Below are 21362 nucleotides of genomic sequence, written 5' to 3' on the forward strand. Positions count from 1 at the left end.
GTTTCAGGCGCCAGTAGTCACCGAAGGGCCTCCATGTACCGTCTGCCTTCTTCACCATGCGGAGGGGGGACGCCCACCAGCTTGCAGCTTATTTACAAATGCCCACCTTCTCCATTTCCTTGAACGTGGTCTTGGCTTCCTAGTGGAGCTTCGGCGGGTGGCACCGGAACTTGCCGTGCGTCGGGGGCCCTTGGTCTTTATGTAGTGGTATACACCGTGCTTGGGTGCAGCTCCTGCCATCTGGCTAAGCTCAGGGCGGAAGACGTCCAGGAACTCTTGTAGAAGGGAGGCGTACCTGTGCTGGGGGAAGAATAGATCAGATGGTGGGCGCCCTCGGCCCTGTGGCGAGTGGGCGGGAGAGGCAGGTCTCGGTGTCGAGGAGGTGTTGGCAGGCCATGTCTACCAAGATGCCGTGGTGGGTAAGAAGTCCGCCCCCAAGAGAGGGGTTCGTACGTCGGCGAGAACAAAAGGCCAGGTGTAGGTCTGGCCCGGGAACACGATAGTCTGGACCCTGGTGCTGTAGGTGCGGATAGAGGTTCTGTTGGTGGCTACGAGGGCGGTCAGGTCGTCGGAGGCACAGCTGTGGTCCTCAGTCGACGGAGGGAATACCAACTGCATGGTACCAGTGTCTACCAGCATCCTAAGGCCGGAGATGCTGTCCTTGATGTAAAAAACTATGGGGCGGGACTTCGTTACTGCTGCTGCCATGAAGGCGTGATAATACTTTACCATCTTCCAGCAAAGAAATCATTAGCTAACAACTGGTTAAACAGGGATGGCAGCAGCTAGCACATGGTGTTACTCATGCTAGTAGCAAAAACGGAATGAGTAGTTCACGGATACCGTGGCCGGGTGTGTCACCTACACTCTGCAATGGAAGCGCTAACACAATACATACTTTGAATTTAGGCTTTGCCACATGAGGCTAAAGCTATACCTAAGTAATTACTTGGTAAGTTATTTATATAAAACATTGAGTTAGACAATACAAACTTTGAGAAACAAACAAATGGACTGGACACTTTCTGGTAAGATTATGAGAAAAATTTGAGTGCAGGTTACCTGCACATTTCTAACAACTCCAAACAATACCATGGTGCTGATTTTACCTGTAGCATCTGCATATTGGATATTGCTTAACCTGTATCTCCAATCATGGATCAAGTATAGAAGCATAAAAATAGTCTATTCTGGAATCAACTACTAATCAACATGATGTATAATGAAACTTGACAACCAAGTGTCTACAGCCAACCACAATAACACACAACCAATTCTTAAAATTTTATAAAACAAGATATAAAAAATACAGAGAACTCAGAAGTCATGTTAAAGATACATGGAAAAAAAATGATACTGCACACTGTATATGTACACTGTTGAAACCATATAAAGACAATGGAGCATGCATTATGCTAAGCTACTTCAAGTTCATGCTAAAAAAAACACAACACTATGAGGTAAAACTAACTCCTTAAGAAAGATTCCACACCCTATGTACATACAAATTAGTATTTATATCCTTAGCAACAACAATGGTTAAAAACTCTATTCATAATCACTTTACAGGTACAGTTATTGCAATGTCAATGTAGAATGACACAGATTAATTGTACAGAACATCCTTATAGTATACTGGTTAAGATAATTTTGTATGCAGAATAGATGTGAATAAAATAAATATAGGTTGTTAACTATGCTAAAAGAGCCATAAAAATTTCAACCTGATCTCCATGTCACGAACCTCAATTTGGTAAATCTGAGCAACAGTTCTACAATCATTTCAGTGAAAAATAGACACCTACGTTGGGGAGACAATTGTAAATAATAAAATAAGCAACTCCAATTTAAAATGCTTCAGTCAAAAACTAAAGACCAAAAATGATGTGATCGGTGTGCTGTTGTTTATAAACTGAATGCATAACATGCTAAAATCCTCATAAGAATGTAGTTCTGAAAGACTATGACAACCAATCACCTGTCTTTTTAGAAAAAGTAACCAGTTACATGAGTCCTTACCTCACTATAGCCAATGAAAGGGTCTGTACTAAACGCTTTTGATTTTTTGGTTTCTCGTCATGGAAGAATATCATTTTCAAGAAAGGTTAGCCAGCTTTGTTTTCCAGTGGTCAGTCTGTGTTGCGAAGTCCATTAGATAGCAAGGAGGAAGCTGGCCCTTCTAATGTAACTCCACTGGATTCATTGTCAGAAGTGTTAACATGTGTTGAGTGTTTTGCCAGTTACAGACTATTTAGCTATATTTCTACTGCAAATATAGAAAAGCATGTGGTATATTCTCAAAATCATGGCTTAATATTATGTGAAATACTGTGCCCTGAGTGTATAAGTGTCTGTTACCTATACAGTGGTCTCCGCAAATTCTCAAGGGATGTGTACCAGACCCCTCCGAGAATAGTTAGTATCCACGAATATGTGGAACCCCTATAAAACCACTGAAAACAGCCTATTTTGTTAATTAAAACTCAAGAAAAATCCACTAAAAATTTTCATACTTGATTTTCTTAATAGTTTTATCACAAAAAGTCCCCCTCATTTTGTGACCACCTTCACATGGTGAGGGGGCTCTCGAACCTCTGGAATTTCTTCCTAGGTTCATACCCAGGAGTCCTGTATATCATTATATATTTTCGAGTTAATATCCGTGGACTTTTTCATTTTTGCCGAAATTTTCAAAATCAAATAAATAAGAAAACATATTATGGCTTAACGTAGAATTAAATCCGAAGCTAAATAGTGAGAACTGTGGTAGATCCATCATCCACCCGACAATGTTCGGACCTGTTTTTCAGGCGGAACTTTTCTGTGGAGCTGGAGCACTGATTCCAGGAGGGAACTCTCGGCATTCAATTTGGCTCCCCCATAATGTAATTAGGATGGGGATAATTGTGTTATCGTAATACTCTTAGTCCTAGCAAGCGGGTTTTGCTTACACTTGGGGCATACTAATCATGTTATGCCATCCTCTTTTGGGGTAGGTTAGGGTAGGGTAGGGATGCAGACACTTGGGAGTCATTTCTCACTTGTGCCATTGCCGGAAGAATTAACTTCGCAAAGGTCCATGATATCTTTTCAAGCTTTTTATCTTTTTATCTCAATTATGTTTATGATTACTGAACTAAATGATTTGAGTACCCCTGGGCCCCATGATGGAAAATCTCCGGCACAGTTGATGACTAACCGCATGTCACTCCCGAATTTCCTTGGTACTGCCTCAAGCAAGGGAAGTTCTATAAATGCTACAAAGGAACACCCTGTTCCAAGTGAAGTAGTAGAGCCATAAAACCAATTAGGGTGCATAAGTAAAAAAGAAATAAACAAAAATCAATTAGTAAACTCCAATATCATAACAATGGAACCATATACGTATAATGAGCAATAATTCTGAATTAGTGACAAGTAATCCTCCCATCAATACAGAAAAATATAAAAATCCTAATAGACAAGCAACGTACATAAAACAAGGACCAAAAAGAAACAAAAATTACCGACTTAATCCCACATTGGTATATTTTGATGACCTCTTTGGACCAGATAACTGATCAAGATTTCTAGTCCTCAAACTGACGAGACAATCTAAACAGTGATACTAGAAAACAAATTACTTAACATATATCCAACACGAGACATGGAATATAGACACATCAAAGAAAATGAATGGCTTATCCAAGTAACCAATAAAAAGTAGTACACTGCCTTTTTAACCCTCTTACGCCGATTGGACGTATTAAACGTCGAGATAAATTGTCTCCCGGGTGCCAATTGGACATATCAAACGTCGACATAAAAAAAGTTTTTTTAAAAATTCACGGAAAAATACTTATAGGCCTACTAGCCCAAAACTTTTGAATCACGCGCCTTGGGGGATGCTGGGAGCTCACGGATCAAAGCGTTGTTTTGTTTACAATCGTTACATAGGCGCACAAGACTACAAGACTACATATAGGCCATACTAGATTTTCACACAGTCATTTGATGTCAAATCCACATCCAGACCAAATGAAATGTAGTACATGCCAGACACCAATGACTGCCCAATACTTATTAGTCGATTGTCCAATTTGGAACCATCAAAGAAACATATACTATTTGCAAAACACGACATTGAAAGGCATTCTTTCTGAAGGCAAAGATTTTTAATTTAATAGGATCATCATGTTCCTAAGACTCAGAGGTCTGGAAAAACTAAGCCCTATTAATAATAATAACTAAGTAAAACTGGTTTAAAAAAATATATAATTTTTTTTTCCAGGATTAATTCCTGAAAACCAGCCCGAGGAAGAGCCATTGTTAGGCTCAGAGGTCTGGATAAACTAATCATTTATAATAATAATCACAAAAAAAGTATTTTATGATGAAATTCATTTAAAACCAGGAATTTCTGGATATTTCTAATTGAAAAATACCATGAATAGGTGAATTTTCTGTGAATAATGGGGGGAAATGTTCGCCAGAGAAATCCGCAAATGAGCGAGTCCAAAAATCCGGAGAACACGAATACGGGGGTCCACTGTATTCTACAATGAATACAGATATTACCACTTGCCAGAACATACAAGCTTGCCAAGAATACATATTTTAAAATGTGGATAAGCTGCGAAGCAGCGTTCCGCCACGGCTTTGTTCCATTTAACATTGTTTTAACTAATATTTTACTCATATTACTGATTTTCCCCAACTTTGTCTCCCCCACCCAAAACTCCCAGTTCCCACCTGTGGTTCCCCAAGATTGTTGGGTGGTTGAATGGGTTTATCCACAGTTTTATTGATACTGCAGCAAAAAAAAACAAGTGTTTTCGAGCGATTTCTTAAGTTTTAATTCCAAAAATGATGCAGAACTATTGCTCAATATTACCCTAAATTTCTAGGAACTGATTATTCACAGTGATAAATATACATAACCTACTTACTATCTAATCAAACAAATCATACTCACCTGCAAACATCAATACAAATTAACATGCATGTGCTAACATAGACATAGATAATTTCAAATGATAGTAGTAAGACTTGAACAACAATAACAATGACCATTACATGTATATGGTTGCACATCACCCAATCAAGAACAGTTTATTCACTGTGAATCAAACCAAACTGCAATATTTGCTGACCTCTCTTGATCATCAATTAAGAAATGGCATTACTTGGCCAATTATTCAATGGCAGCACATCAAATTTAGGAAGAAAAATTAGGATACATGGAAACCAAGCTACTAACAGAATTAGAAAAAATACTACTGTATCTAACGTATAATCTCTTAAATTATCAAACTTCATACACAACCTTGGATGCCTTTATTAGAATGAGGGCAAAAGCCTAAAATTCTAAGTTCTAAAAAATGCTCTGACCCTACAGCCTGTATATTTTAGGAGCTGATGGTAAATATCTGCACTCGAAATCACTGAAGTTCTACCTTGCTTCTGACGGGCTGATGTGGTGCAGCAGAAGAAGGTAAATAAATCTCTTAATGCAGTTTCAAATACTATGTAGTACCACACTATCTTGCTGAATGTAAAAAAACTGTCCTCTTGGCATTATTTCCTTGTATATTTGTCCTAACGACAACCAAATCAGTGATTGCACTCAAAAAAACTTTCACAAATTAAATTTTTATTCAAACCTTCTAATTTAGCTTCAAAGTGCAGACATCTACCATTAGCCACAAAAAAGAAGCATTAGTGCACTGTATAAATACGTAAAAGCAAGAACGGCTAATGTGATTTCATACTCCAAGTCAAATTACGTGAACAAGGGTAATTAACCAGAACAGTAGGTCTACATTATTTTTTTTTGGGACTGCCTTGAAGGATGGTCAACATGATACTTATCAAGATGCAGCCTGGTCAAGATTTAATGAGCTCTATTGCCACAAAAATTAAATAAAGACCCTTTAAATTCTATACACTGCCACAATATGTGGGATTCTATATATATATATATATATATATATATATATATATATATATATATATATATATATATATATATATATATCTATATATATATATATATATATATATATATATATATATATATATATATATATATATATATATATATATATATATATATATATATATATATCACTCATGCTGGCGAAAAAGGGGGTAAGTCCAAAAATGGCCTAAATGAGTTATGACTGCCAAAATGTTGCTAAAACGGGCTACTATGCTGGAAAAAAAGGGGGTAAGTGTACTGTGAATATGTTAGTACGTACGTCAAAAAGTCTTTTTATGGGATAACTACATGCAGCATCATTCTGTTGGCGAAAAAGGGGGTAAGTAGAACATACCCCTTTTTAACCACATTTTCATTAAAATTCATAGCATTATATTGGCGAACAAAGAGGTAAGTGATACATACCCCCTTTTTAACTACATTTTCAATATAGGTCAAAAGGGGTTAAGTAAACAAACTTATTAATATTTAGGTAATTATTCACTTTTTATCTATAACTCTGCAATTTTAGTTCTAATCTAGTCATAAAACTCATACTCTTCTTCTTCATTTAATATGCCAGTATTAATCCCACTAGGCCTAGCAGCTAATGCACTCCACGAATGTGTATTATTGTTGCCCGAGACAGGGCCCAAACTCGTTCCCTCTACCTAAGTGCGGCTTGGCACATCCGCACGCACTAGATAGAGAGAGATATGACGTGTTGTAAGCTGTGTCGTCGTTCTGAACGCGTATTAACCAATGTTGATTACAACTCGCCTTTGATTGCAGGAGTGTAGTAATTTATAAGATTCTAATATTATGAACTTGTGTATAGATGTAAATTGAAAACGGTTTTGGTGATGGATGCATCTAAATCACGTGCTCGTCGAATTCTTGACAAAGCATTACACGAAAATGCAGAGAAAAGAAGAAAAATGGACCTGGAAAACCGCCAAAGTAATGTCAAACACTGGCTTATTGCTAATAACTTTGGAGAGGAAAGAAATGAAGGTATGTTATTGATGTTCCTGGGATGCCTGCAGTTTAGTGGGACACCTCTAATTCCGAGCAGTGATTTCCTTTTGACGGGAAATCTACTTGTAGTGCCATTTTTTTATGTGTTTTAAATGATTTTAATAGTTATTTCTATCGGAAATGAGCCATTTCCAAGTATGAATCCAAACAGTTGGAGCTTGTTAAGATGGACATGCAACCTTAACCTAGGCCTATTCCCAAAAAATTAGAAAAACAGGCCATTAACCTAACCAAACCACACCAAATCTAACCTCAACTATACTCTGTTTTTTTCCATCTGTCCATCCGCCTGTGGTGTTTCCGCATGGTAACACTGCGTTCCGAGCCTTAATTAGTTACTCTATGCGTAAGTTTTAGGTAAATAAAAGGATATCTGGGTGTACATTTGCAACTGAAAGTGTTTTAATAATTTACTGTATGCGAATTACACCGTTAATATTCGAAATAGGATATTATTTAAAGCCCTGGACGCAGTATTACCATGCGCAAACACCACAGGCGGATGGACAGATGGAAAAAAACAGAGTATAGTAGGCAGTTTCACAGCTGGGGGAGGACCCCCGTAAGGGAGTATAAGTGCTATTTTACGTAAATTGAAAATTGTCATAAATCGGTATAAGAAGTATGTTTTCAGGGGTTTTAAGGGATGCTGAACAACTTTTCTTCTATAAAACTTTTCGATATAATGAATATTAACGACTTGTACGTCGATCTTAACACTACCCCTCGAATAGCTGAATAACTTTTCTTCTATATAGTAGATATTGGTGTCCCACTAAACTGCAGTTAACCCATGTTCCTTTTATAGTTAAGGTAAAAATTTGTTCATATTATAAAGTAATTTTTTAATACGATTTACTATAGATGTAATACTATCTATTTGTTCGACGTACATCACAAACCTGAAGGATACTGTACTTTTGATTGTTTTATGACTTGTTCACATGAAAGTATGGTAACACGTCATATTTGTTAGTGTTTGTGGTTTGAGATGTTCATTATTCAGACAAAAAGGGATATGTCATTTCTTAGATTTTGTATAAATAGCATCAACTTTGTTTATTAACCAGTGGTAAACAATAGTAGGAACTTTGTTTATGAGCCTAACAATTTTAGTTAGGCTTAAAATTCGCCTTACAAAATGAGCTTCTGCCTTCACGGCAGCTGTATTGTGAAGAGCCAAAATTTTTTTTATATGAACGGATCTTTCGTGTTTGGTGGTCGACACTAAATTTCATTGTAACTAGAATTTTTTATGTACTTTTGCTCATAGAATTTGAAAATCACAATCGTTTGTCAGAGAAATGGTTAGATTTTTAGTTAAAAGCATCCAAAAATGAGTTTTTCACTATTTTATAGGTACTGACAAAACACGAACTTTGTAGAAATTATATTTTTGCAATGTATGTTGTCATTTGTCATTTTTCATGATTTTTCAATGTAATTGTGTGGATGGCAGGAGCACGGTTGTTCAGTATAACAAAACAAAAATATAAAATTAATTTTAAAATCAAGTATAATGTTAAAGTTATTGTTGATATTAACACAGTCTGAATACTTTTATAACAGATTATGATGAGACGCCTGATAATTTCTATGATGATGATGATAGTGTAAAAGATCCAAATTTTGAAGTTACTGATGAAACCTGCAGTGTATCGTCTTCGTCCACAAGTTCTCGTGAAAATAACAGTAAGCATGAGATTAGACTTAAGGGCAATCAAGAAGCAGAACATCCAAGAGAGGAAGAGGGCAGTCAAGAAGCTGAAAATCAAAGAGATGAATAACCTTGCCAAACTCCAATGAAAAGGTACTCAAGAAGAGCACGAAGAGAGAGAAAAGAATGTCGACAGACCGGTAAATCGTATACGACTGCGTCAGGTAAATTAGTTTCTGCTAGAAAACAAAGTCCACTAAAGCAATGTAGATTGAAATGCTCCGAACGTTTAAATGATGAAGATCTGCAAATATTATTCATTGAATATTGGGATTTGGGCTCAGTAGATTCAAGAAGAAACTGCCTCGCAACTCTTATTACACCAAAGAACCCATTACGTACCCGCCTAAGAGATGGAGGCGGCGAAAACATTAGAGTGCGAGATGCAACCTACGAGTATGCCTTAGAAATTCAAATGAAAAGACATCCTATTTGTCAAAAATGCTTTTTGAGGGTGTTTGGTGAAACCAAAAAGTTCTTGGAAGTATTACAGAAAAATAAAAAGGAAACTGCCTCTGGAGTGAGCCGAGGGGATAGGAGAGGAACAACTCCAAATCCACGTCGTATTAAAGAAGAGGAACTTTCTAAAATTGATGATCATATCAAATCATTTCCAGCATACGAGAGTCATTATTCTAGGGCACACTCCTCCAAAAAGTATTTGTCATCAACACTTACATTAGCAAAAATGTATTCGTTGTTTAAAGAACGCTACCCAGAGTCCTCAGTAACACGCTTTACATATGAGAAAAGATTTCATTGTCATAACTTGAGTTTCAAACAGCCTAAAATAGACACATGTCATACCTGCGATGTGTTAAAGATGCAATTAGATATCACCAATACCCCTGAAGAGAAAGAACGTCTACAAGCCGAAAAAGAAAGTCATCTGTTAAGAGCTGAAAATGCCTATAGTCGTAAAAGAGATGATACAAAGTTAGCTTGCGAAAATCCCTCATTTGCAACATACACATTTGACTTACAACAGTGTCTCCCCACTCCATACTTACAGTCTTCCGTAGCTTTTTATAAGCGCTTGTTGTGGACACACAATCTCACTGTTCACAATAATGTCAATAAAAAAGTGGACTGTTTTGTGTGGCACGAAACCATTGCTGCTAGAGGTGCCAATCAAATAGCATCTTGTCTAATGAATATCTTGCAGAATTTGCCCAGTGATGTCCAGCACGTAATTTTTTATTCTGATGCTTGCGCCGGACAGAATAGAAATTCCCATATGGCTGCTATGTTTATGCATGCATTGTCCAAATTTCCTAATATATTGACAATAGATCACATTTTTTTCTCATTTCCGGTCATTCACACATGGAGTGTGACTCCGACCACTCTGTCATTGAAAGACTCAAGAAAAAGAGAGCCACTGCAATCCACCATCCACGTGACTGGTACCAGCTGGTAAGATTGGCAGGAAGAAGATTTCAGGTTCATGCAATGACTCAGGAGGACTTTTATGATTACGCACAGTTATTTAAAGGCCCTCTGGTAAAAAGATCAAAGAACAGCAATAATGACAAATTTAACTGGTCACAGTGCCAGTGGTTCAGGTATCAGCGCCCCATTGGAATTTTGTTGTATAAAGGATCTCTTTCAAACGAGGAGGCGTTTGAACAAGTAGATATGAAAAGAAGAGGACAGGATAATCCAAATTTGATAGATGTCAAAAAGGAATATCATTCATTACTGCCTATCAGTAAAGAAAAAAAGAAGGACTTGATTGATCTATTGCCTTTGGTTGATCCTATGTTTCACGATTTTTATAAGGCACTACCAGATATGAGTAATGTTCAGGATTGTGATCCTGACTTAGAGGAATTTGTTGAATAAAGCAATTTTTAGCTTTTTAACACCTATGCAATGCTAACTAAAGTTGTATTTCTTTAACTAGATGAATCTCTGAGGAAATAATTTTTTGACATTTCATTATGCCTAGATAAGTCTCTGGGAATTTTTTTTTCAACATTTTATTATACCTAGATAAGTCTCTGGGAATTTTTGTTTCAACATTTTATCATACCTAGGTAAGTCTCTGGGAATTTTTTTATTTTTTATGGAAACCTAATTTTCTTCAATGAATTGACTGTACTAAAACTGTATTTCTGTAACGGTTTATTATACCTAGATGAGTCTTTGAAAAATTGTAAAGTTTTATTTTTGAGAAAAATATTCCTTTTGTTTCTGTATGATTATGCAATGCCAACTTAACTTGTCATTTAACCGTTTATTATAAATAAATAGGCCCTCTTGAGAAATGAAAATTATCATCAGCGGTATTTTCTTTACAAAATAAAGTTATAGTATCATAAAAATGCATTTAATTAGCCTAAAAAGAGCTATGTGACAAGTAGGTCAATAAGGTTAAAAAGGGATATGTATGATATGTAATGATAACAAAGTGGTTAAAAAGGGGCAAGTCTTGGTCAAAAAGTGATATGTACTGATAACAAAATGGTCAAAGAGAGGTAAGTCCTTAAAAGTATATAAGAACTTTGAATATATTAATGTCTTCATAGTGCATAAAAAAAATACCTCAAATCCTTTAAATTTAGTAAAGAGTTCATATCGCTATCTTCTTTCAGTGATTTATTGAATGCATTTGAAAACTTTAAATGCAATTTTCTCAAAAGTTTCATTTTGGACTTACCCCCTTTTTCGCCAGCATGGTGATATATAGATAGATATATATATATATATAATATATATATAGATATATATTATATATATATATACTTACTAACCTAGAATTTCACCATTTGCAGCATAACAGAAAGCAGACTCTAGTGGCAAGAATTCACATTCATTCTGGCAAAAGCATTAATCTAAAGAAAATCATATTAACAAGTTAGTGTGCACACCAGACACTGTCTGCTAGAGGTTTATATTGTATTAAGCAAAATTGAGTTCTAAATAGGTCTTACATAAACCAAAAGGCTCCTTTACTATGAAGTACTTTATTTCTATGTAGCTATAAGCTGAAGGTATCCAACTGACAAATTAGAAAAAATATTAACCAAAAATGCTTTATTCTGACATCGTAGCTAAATGAAACCACGTGATCACATTTCTAGACTAAAAAGATGAACATTAGGGCAAAGTTAAGTTGGAGTTTGACAGTTGGTATGGAGAATGGTTCAAAGGGAACAGATGGGAAGTTTAAAAAAAGGCAAAGGGGAATGCAACTGGTGTAAATAGAAAATCCTGCCTACAGTGCATCTGGACATGAAACACTGTAAGCTGTAAATGCCTAAGGGGTACTGATTACCAAAAAAAAAAAAAAATTATGCTAATAATCCTAGACATTCAAAATGAAAAAAAAAAAAAAAAATCACTAAAAATTTTCTGGTCATCACAACCAAAATAAAATAAATGAGGGTCACTGTGAACAAACAAGGTTTAGTAAATAAACAAATAAGCATATCTAGTATTAAAAGGAAGCAGAGAAGCATCTTCCGAAGCATCCAATACCCTTACGCAAGTGATCAAGAACAATTTACCTGTCTCACAATGGGATCCATGTAACCATCTACCATCAAGTCCTTTAAAAGAAAACTCATATTCAACTATACAAAACAACACTGTCCATTTAAAACAAAATCTTACTTTGTAAAAATCAATAAATCATTAGTAATTTGAAACATTAAAACTAAAACACTGATCAAAAGTAACAAGCATATCAACTATTAGGGGTACAAAAATAAAATTAAAATATCAAAGCTCATAGTGAAAATGTCAAAATTTAACTCACTGACCTTGATTAGCATCAAACAGCACAGTTAAAAACACTGAGAGTCTGTATACAACATTTACAGCTACATTACTGAATAAGTCAACACAAATACACCAATTTTCTTTGGTATATCTTAAAAGAGAGGGACATTCTATAAACGTTGTACTGAGACTGAATTATTGCTAAAAACCACATACACAAATTTAAACTTTTGACTACAACTTTTCACTAAAGCTGCCTAAACACCAAACAGTCCCTTGGCCCCATCTCTTGTGAAATCCACTCAAAACTTACCATCTTCACCAGTACTGGATAAAATAATCATTTAAGAACATACACTTGGGAGTCAAGTCCTGTTTGTCCATTACCCCTTCCCAGGTCAATAAATATAGTATATGTACTAAAAAAGGGATTTTGACGTAGGAAAAATCTATTTCTGGGCGAGGAAGCCGTGTCGCCCAGTGAAATACGTTCCTTTAGCGCTATTTCTAAGGTAAAATATTGCTATAATACCAGAGAACTGCTAAATTGGACATGCCAGAATATTCTGACTCGCTCACCTTTATTAAAAGGTGTCGGTATGAATCTGGGGCGAGTGAAAAACACTACCACAGCAGCCTCTCCAATTAGCCTTTTCCACATCAAAACCCTTTAGAAAAGGGAAGCTGTGCTACACCTCACTTCCTGCTACCGCGAAGGTAGCGTCAGTGACGTCATTCCTTTGATAGCCATTACGAGAGACGCACGTTAATTTTGCGCTCTATTTTTCTCTGCTTTTTGGGCTTGTGTTTTTACGTTATGGATCGTCAATCTGCTTCTACATCCAAGTTAAGTACTGGTTTTTTGTTTGACACTATTTAGGGAGTGATTTTGACCTTCGTGGTCCTTTTATTTAGGGTTTTGTCTGGCATCGCCTTCGCTGAGGTGGCTGCGCGCCGCCATTACGGCTTCCCCCTTTGTGTCGTTTCGGTTTCGTGTGGTCTTCCATACTTCGTGAACCGAGTAGTATATCAGTACCCTTTATTTGCCTTTTCTTGGATGGCAGTTTTGTCATTCGTGTATATGTTTTATATTTGTTGTTTTTGTTATTTTTGTGATTTAGCACGGGGGTTTCCTTTCAAGCACGTGACTTTGTTTCGTGCCTAATCGGTACCCACCGTTATAGTTTAACTACATTTCATTATGATTTTATTTTGTTTGTTTTCGTATGCCTACCCTGGCCGTCTGCCCTACGGTTTTGTTATATCGTTACGGCATAGGCCAGTTCTGGTTTTGTCCTGGTTAGGGCCATCCTTATCGGGTGGTCCTGCCTGATTGTTAGGTGAATTGATGTTCATTTCTCTTCCCATCTATTTTTTTTTCCCTTCCCCCGTGTTAGAGCATGATTTTTCATTAGTTGTAAGTATTTATTATTTATTTTTGTATGTTGCTTCTCTCGCTCAGGTTGTCGCTGACGACCGACCAGAGTCCCTGCGGGGGGGTGTGGAGGGGGGCCTCTCAGGCCTTAGGTCGGTGGGTGTCGCTTCTCAGCCGACCTTACTTCGGAGTTGGCGGTAGTCCGGGCGCGCTCGGCTCTTCCCGCCTCTCTGAGTGTATTCACCCTCCCGCCTTAGACATTCCCTCCCTGCATATGGCGGGTTTGCATTCCGGCCTCACCGGCAATCGTCAAGGGTTTTGTTTTCGGGAGGTTGTACCTCCCTAGGCAGAGATAATACCTCCCTAGGCAGAGATAATAGTCTTCATTTTTAATTTTTTTTTATTTTTTATTTTATTGTTTCGTTTAATTATGTACATTGAACCCCTGGGATCATTGCCGCCCGGAATAGCCCGTTGCTAGTGCCTTTGTATTTCATTCTCCCTGGTCGGGTAGCTTCAATAGGAGGTTCTGGGATACCCGAAATGTATCGTCCCCCCGGCTACTACGGTTCCAGGTTGATTTATATGCTCTTAGCACGAGTTCCCGGGATGCATATGTCTCTATAGTCCGAGTCACTCTGGCATAATATCATGTTACCTTGAGCTTTTCATATCTTTTTACATAGCGATACTCATGTATTATTGCATTTACAGGCCACTCAATGTCTGGTTGCCGGCTGTAATGCCGTCCTCCAGGATCCTTGCGGGCACGAAGTTTGCCGGGGCCATGCCCCCTGCGCTGTACTGATAGAGAACTCCGTAGTGTGGCATCACGAGAACTGTTTTGCTTGCTACAAGATGGTAGATTGGGTTACTTCTTCGGTAAGTTACCCGTTCCCTGTGCTTCTACCTTTAATGTGGTCTTTGTGATAGTATAGTATCTTACTGAACTTTAAGCCCTATCGTATCTGATAGCATACATAGTAAGTTAAGTTCAAGGTTAACATATTTCTTTTCTTACAGGTGGATCAGTCTGCAAGGGATGCTGCTCTCTCCACCCTCAAGGTTTGGGTAGGAGGCTTTGGGCGGAACGTAGGGAAGGCGAAGCCTTACATCCTTTCCCAGGACATGGCGGCTTTAATCTTCCCGGCAGGAAAACAAACCGCCTACGTGGACCCAAAAGTTGCAGCTCCAATAATTGATACTATTCAGGAACTGGTATCTCAACAACAAGACGAGGAGTTACCGGAGCTTGTGCTGGGAGTGCCGCCACTTCCAGTTACAGAAGATGTGCCCATTACACCGGATATGGGTATTGGTAAGAGCATTGATGAGGCTAGCCTTATAAGTCCTCAGGGTCATTCCTTGAGTACATCTAACTCTTCCACTCCTTCTTCTAAATAATTTCAAGGTTTCACCAGGGGATTGCCTCCTTCTAGGTCGCAACCCTCCTCGGTGATACCTAAAGTAAAGAAACTTCAGTCGAAAACACTGCAAAAAAGAGTTTCAGTACCAAAAGCATCATATGACAACCTTCCTAAAAGTGTTCCGGCATCCCATACCGGAGGTACTAAACCCAGACAGAAGTCCCTGTCAAAGTCCTCAAAACCAAGGTCAAAGGAGGGGAAATCTTACCATTCCCCTTTGAGCCCCTTACCATCAACTTCTAAGGGCCTGATACCTCATAAGGTACCAGAGGAGAAGGGGGATTCCTCCCCCGCTGGGCAGGATCTGTTCAATAAGAATATCTTAAAACAGGTCAATAACCTAGGAACTTTGGTCAATACAGTTACGGCAAGGTTTGAGGAGGTGATTAAGAGACTGGGTACTCAGGAGTGTCTCATTGCAGGTCTTCAGCAGGGTGCAGGAGGCTCAGCCCATCCTAGTAATCTAGGGCAAGGCCAGAGTATGCCGGACGGTTCCACTCTCCCTCCCTTTCATCCAAGTAACCCTTGGAGGGTAGCGAACTTCGCTCCGTTCATCAATGGGGTGTTAACAATAGAAGGCTGCGGTACCCGGAGACTCGAGGACTTCGAGTTCTTCCCCGCAGGTTTGCAGCCCCCTTTCATTGGCTATGTTCGGCTTACTGAGGCTGCTCTTGTTAGGGAGGATAAGGTTCCAAAGGAAACAGTCATCCTTTCCAGGGACCAGGCCCAACAGACATGGGTTGGCAGTTTGGAAGAGTAGAACTGCGCAAACACTAGAATGACGGCCTTTAAGAGCCCGTTCACTATGTTCACCACAGATGAGGAGAACCCGTTACCTTTTACAACTAAGGTGGCGGAGCTTACTCTTCAAGCAGTGACGCGTGATGCCCCAGCTTAGAGAAACAGATCCTACATCACTGCTTCTTCCGGGCGGGGAGGATTTGTGGGTAGATCTGCCGGCAACCTTCTCTATGGGGAAGCTTAAGCCGGATTGTGCAATCACTATGTTCAGTGAACGCCTTCCTAGGCTGTCGGATGCTCTGATTCAAACAGAATTCGATGCTTGGTTATGTCTTGCAAGGTCTCTTAACTCATTAGTGATGACCGAGACGGCGGCTCTCGAGTACGCACAGGAGCCACTGTTTAAGGTTATCACAAAGTCATTACTGTTGAGCATGCAATGCGATCTATGATTTTGCGGTGGCTAGGAGAAATTGCAGGAAGCATGTCCTATCCGAAGCTACGATTAGGCATGAATCGAACAAGCTTCTAGCTTCTTCAATTTGGGGCGCAGATCTGTTCCCGCCCTCAGTGGTCAACGAGGTTCAGCATGTGGCAGCACGCCTGAACCAAAGCATCAGGTTACGCTGGGGTATTCAATATAAAAGGAAACCGGAGTCCTCCTCCTCGGGTTCGAAGCCAAGGAAGAAACAAAGGAGATTCCAATCTTTCCCCGAATGTACAATCTTTCCAGGCACCTCAACAACAAGCTTTAGTCCAGGCTGTACCAGTACAGCAAGTACCACAGCCTTCGACCTCCAAGGCACAGCCTCAGCATCAATTGGTTCTGTTTGCTCCGTCTCCTAACCAGCAAGCTCCAACCCCGTATGCGGTGTCGCCTGCCTTTAACCCAACCTTTGAGAGTCAGGCATTTCAGCCTTTTAACAGGTTTGGGAGAGGTGGCAGAGCAAAAGGTTCCTTTCGCCAACGTGGCGGAACTAGAGCCTCCGGCCGAGCTAGAGGTACAAGGACAGGAAGAGGGACAAGACCCTCATCCTCTCAATGAGGATTCACAGGTAGGAGGCAGGCTGTACCACTTTCGTCATCGTTGGGGGTTCAGCAATTGGGCAAAAAGCATAGTATCCAGAGGCCTAGGCTGGAGTTGGATCGAAGGTCCTCCTCCACCCAACACCTTCTATCAGGAGCCAACACAGGAGTTGGTAAACTACTCCCAGGACCTTCTCCAAAAGGGAGCAGTGTTGAGGACCAGGAATTTGAAGTTCCAGGGACGCTTGTTCAGTGTTCCGAAGAAAGGTACCGACAAGAGAAGGGTGATCTTAGACTTGTCCCGTTTAAACTTGTACATTCGTTGCAACAAGTTCAAAATGCTGACCATCTCTCAGGTGCGAACCTTACTTCCCCGTGGGGCCGTCACCACCTCTATAGATCTTACAGACGCCTACTATCATGTCCCGATAGCTCGGCACTTCCGTCCGTTCCTAGGCTTCAAATTAGGGAAGGAAGCCTTTTCTTTCAAAGTAATGCCCTTCGGGCTCAATATAGCTCCAAGGATTTTTACGAAGCTAGAGGAGTTGGTGGTGCAGGAGCTAAGGTCTCAGGGTATAATGGTAGTAGCGTATCTAGACGATTGGCTAGTGTGGGAGATGGACAAGGACAAGTGTATGAAAGCCACGGAAAAGGTCATGACTTTCCTAGAACACCTAGGGTTCAAAATCAACAGGGGCAAGTCCTGCCTGACTCCAGAGTCAAAGTTCCAGTGGCTAGGTATCCAATGGGACTTGGATTCGCATACTCTTTCCATTCCATTGGCAAAGAGAAAGGAGATTGCAAAGGCGACAAGGCAATTCTTGAAATCCAAAAAGACGTCAGGGACGGAGCGACACAGCTGAGCCCAGAAATGTCATGTTTATGATAAAATAAATTTGTATATATACTACTTACCAAGTAATTACATTGCAATTGGTTTCAAACCTACAGCAGCTTAAAAATTCAAATTTGCACAGTGGTGCTTCTATCATTTGTGTGAAGGTGAGAAGGTCCCACCCACTATCCAGGACTTAGAAGATCAAACGAGCAAAGAAATTAAATAGCATTTTCCACATTGTGAGGTGGTGGGAAAAGCATGGACATATTGTACAACAAGCATTATCCTACTTAACCCTTAAACGCCAAACCGGTATTTCCGAAAGTGTCTCCGGTATGCCGGCAGTGTTCGCGAGTGAGCGCCGAAGCAGTAAAAATGTTTTTTTCACAAAATCACAGCACACTTAGTTTTTAAGGTTAACAGTTCATTTTTGGCTCCTTTTTTTGTCATTGCCTGAAGTTTAGTATGTAACCATCAGAAATCAAAAGAAATATCATTATCATATATAAATATTAGAATATATGACAGCGCGAAAAAAATTTCATATTTAATTGTATACAAATCGTGCTGTGAGTAAAACTGTTAAAGCTACAGTTAATTTTTGTTGTTGTATTGTACACTAAATTGCGATGATATTAGTATATAACAAATTGTAAACTAATCAAAGCAACACAGAGAAAACATTATCACAATATGATGCATGAATTCGTAATGCTCGGTAAAAAAAAAAAAAAAAAAAATCACCGTAAATCAAAATATTGTGCTAGAGACTTCCTGTTTGTTGCAAAATGAAGTTAATTATTGAATATTACTAGACTGTAAGTGTTGTAGCTTACAATTGCAGTTTTCGACCATTTCGGTAGAGTTAAAGTTGACCAAAGGTCAAATTTTTTCTATCATTATTTATATGAAAATATTTCAAAACTAATAAAAGCTACAACCATGAGTTATTTTTAGTTGTATTCTAAATGAAATTGCACACATTTTCATATATAAAACTTCATGTAATGGCTAATATAAAATGGTGCAAACATTAAGACAATCCGACGAAAGAATTTCTGATTTTTTCGGTAGAGTTACCTCATGGACATAAAAAAAAGTTTTTTTCAAAAATTCACCATAAATTGAAATATTGTGCTAGAGACTTCCCGTTTGTTGCAAAATGAAGGTAAATGATTGAATATTACTAGAATGTAAGAGTTTTAGCTTACAATTGCGTTTTTCTACCATTTCGGTCGAGTCAAAGTTGACCGAAGGTTGAAATTTTGGCATTTATCGTGATTTATATGAAAATATTTCAAAACTGAAAAAAGCTACACCCATGGGTTGTTTTTTGTTGTATTCTACATGAAATTGCACACATTTTCACATGTAAAACTTTATGTAACAGCTAATATAAAACAGTGCAAACATTATGACAAACACGACAAACTGAAGGAAGAATTTCTGATTTTTTCGGCAGAGTTACCGCGCGGACATAAGGAAAAAGTTTTTTTCAAAAATTCACCATAAATCGAAATATTGTGCTAGACTTCCAATTAGCTGCAAAATAAAGGTAAATGATTAAATATTACTAGAATGTAAGAGTTTTAGCTTACAACTGCATTTTTCTACCATTTTGGTCGAGTCCTTCAAAACTGATAAAAGCTACAACCATGGGTTGTTTTTTGTTGTATTCTACATGAAATTGCACACATTTTCATATACAAAACTTTATGTAATGGCTAATATAAAACAGTGCAAACATTACGACAATCCGACGAAAGAATTTCAGATTTTTCAGTTACAACGCGGACGTAAGGAGAAAGGTTTTTCCAAAAATTTACCATAAATTGAAATATTGTGCTAGAAAATTCCAATTTGTTGCAAAATGAAGGTAAACGATTGAATATTACTTACCATTTCGGTCGAGTCAAAGTTGACCGAAGGTTGAAATTTTGGCACTTACCATTATTTATATGAAAATATTTCAAAACTGATAAATGTTACAACCATGTGTTGTTTTTCATTGTATTCTACATAAAATTGCACACCTTTTCATATATATATAAAACTATGTAACGGCTAATATAAAACGGTGTAAAAAGTATGACAAAGTGACGAAATAATTTCTGAGATGTGTCGCTGATGCTTTTTAGTGCAAATAGAAAGAAATTGACCCATGCGCGCCTGAGTAACGCTTGTAAACAAAACAACAGCTTGATCAGTGAACTCCCAGCATCCTTCAAGGAGCGTGATTCAAAATTTTCCGCCAATTAGGCCTATAACTATTTTTCCATGAATATTTAAAGTTTTTAGTGTCAACGTATTTTACGTCAATTAAGCACCCGACAGACAATTTTCGTCAACGTAAAATACGTCCAATAGGCATTTTAGGGTTAATGCTTTGAGCATTAAGTAGGATAAAGCTTGTTGTTTCCTTTCATGTTGAGAGAGCTGCTGCAGGTGCCTACTGCCTCTGGACAGCACCTCTCTCAACCTGTAGTGAGCTTGGCAGTGTAGCCAAGGGTTGCCCCTACATTAGTGGGTTCAAAACTTGCAGCGGAGGAAGCACACCGTATGCAAGCAAAGTTTAAAAGATGCAGACCAGAATATAAAAGACGACTTCCACCTACACCACAAGCCAAACCACTAATTAAAAACAAACATGGTGGGTACTACTCTTAAGTATGTACAAAGTACCCCAGGCTTCCCATAGACAGAACCTTAATTCAAGGTGAGTGGATAGTAAAGGGACAGTAAGTTCCCTATACTTCCTCTCCCAACACCATGCAAGCCACAGATAAATGTTCTAAAAGTGTTACAATTTCCAACCACAGCCTCATGTTCTTGAGGTAGTGTGAAGAGAATATAGAATGTTGACTGCAAGATCATAGGAAAGAGACGTATGTCTAAATGCTAAGGAAGTTGCAACTGCCCTAAACTTTGCGATTCTTAACTTTAATTAAAGGAAAGGCGTCCTGAATCTGAGAGCCAGCTTCTGATATCAGTTCCCTCAAAAAAAAATATGGCATTTTTAGAGAGAGGATGAACCAGGCTTCTTACAGAGTAACAAAGGTAGCTTGACAATCCTCTAATCTTCTCTGTCCTGCAAAGGTAGTACCTGAGGGACCTCATTGGACAAATGAGCCTCTCTTCTTCCTCTGGTCCTAAGAAGTCCATAAGATTCTTAATAATGAAAGACAGAGTCCAGGGCTTGGGCGGGTCCTCATTTTTAGCAAGAAATTAAGAGAGTGAGCAAACTGTGTCCTCTTGCGCAAACCCTACTCTCTTGTCCATTACCTGTAACTCACTGATACGCTTAGTGGTAACCAGGGCCACTAAGATTCCCGAGTGAGATGGATTAGAACGGTTCGAATGGAGGACCTGAGAGCCATTTCAGTAAAATGTCCAAATTCCAAGCAATGTTAGAAGAACTTTCTTGCTTTGTCATCTCAATGGATTTGATTGCTGATGTGTTAGTTAGAGGACAGATCCATTCCTCATATTTGGACTAGTAGAACTTTGTAGGAGAC

The 21362-nt window shown here is 38.5% G+C and overlaps 1 protein-coding gene across 1 annotated transcript in view; it reads right to left on the reverse strand.

Annotated features, from left to right (window-relative positions):
- The window catches only part of LOC135224506 (dynamin-1-like protein), a gene marked incomplete in the record, with an annotated part of 557230 nt that overhangs the window by 136013 nt on the left and 399855 nt on the right, over positions 1–21362 (reverse strand). The window contains 1 exon segment of the mRNA XM_064263535.1: positions 12227–12268. Coding sequence (XP_064119605.1) covers positions 12227–12268 — 42 coding nt within the window.

The sequence above is a fragment of the Macrobrachium nipponense genome, chromosome 12, assembly GCF_015104395.2.
Source record: "Macrobrachium nipponense isolate FS-2020 chromosome 12, ASM1510439v2, whole genome shotgun sequence".
NCBI lineage: Eukaryota > Metazoa > Arthropoda > Malacostraca > Decapoda > Palaemonidae > Macrobrachium > Macrobrachium nipponense.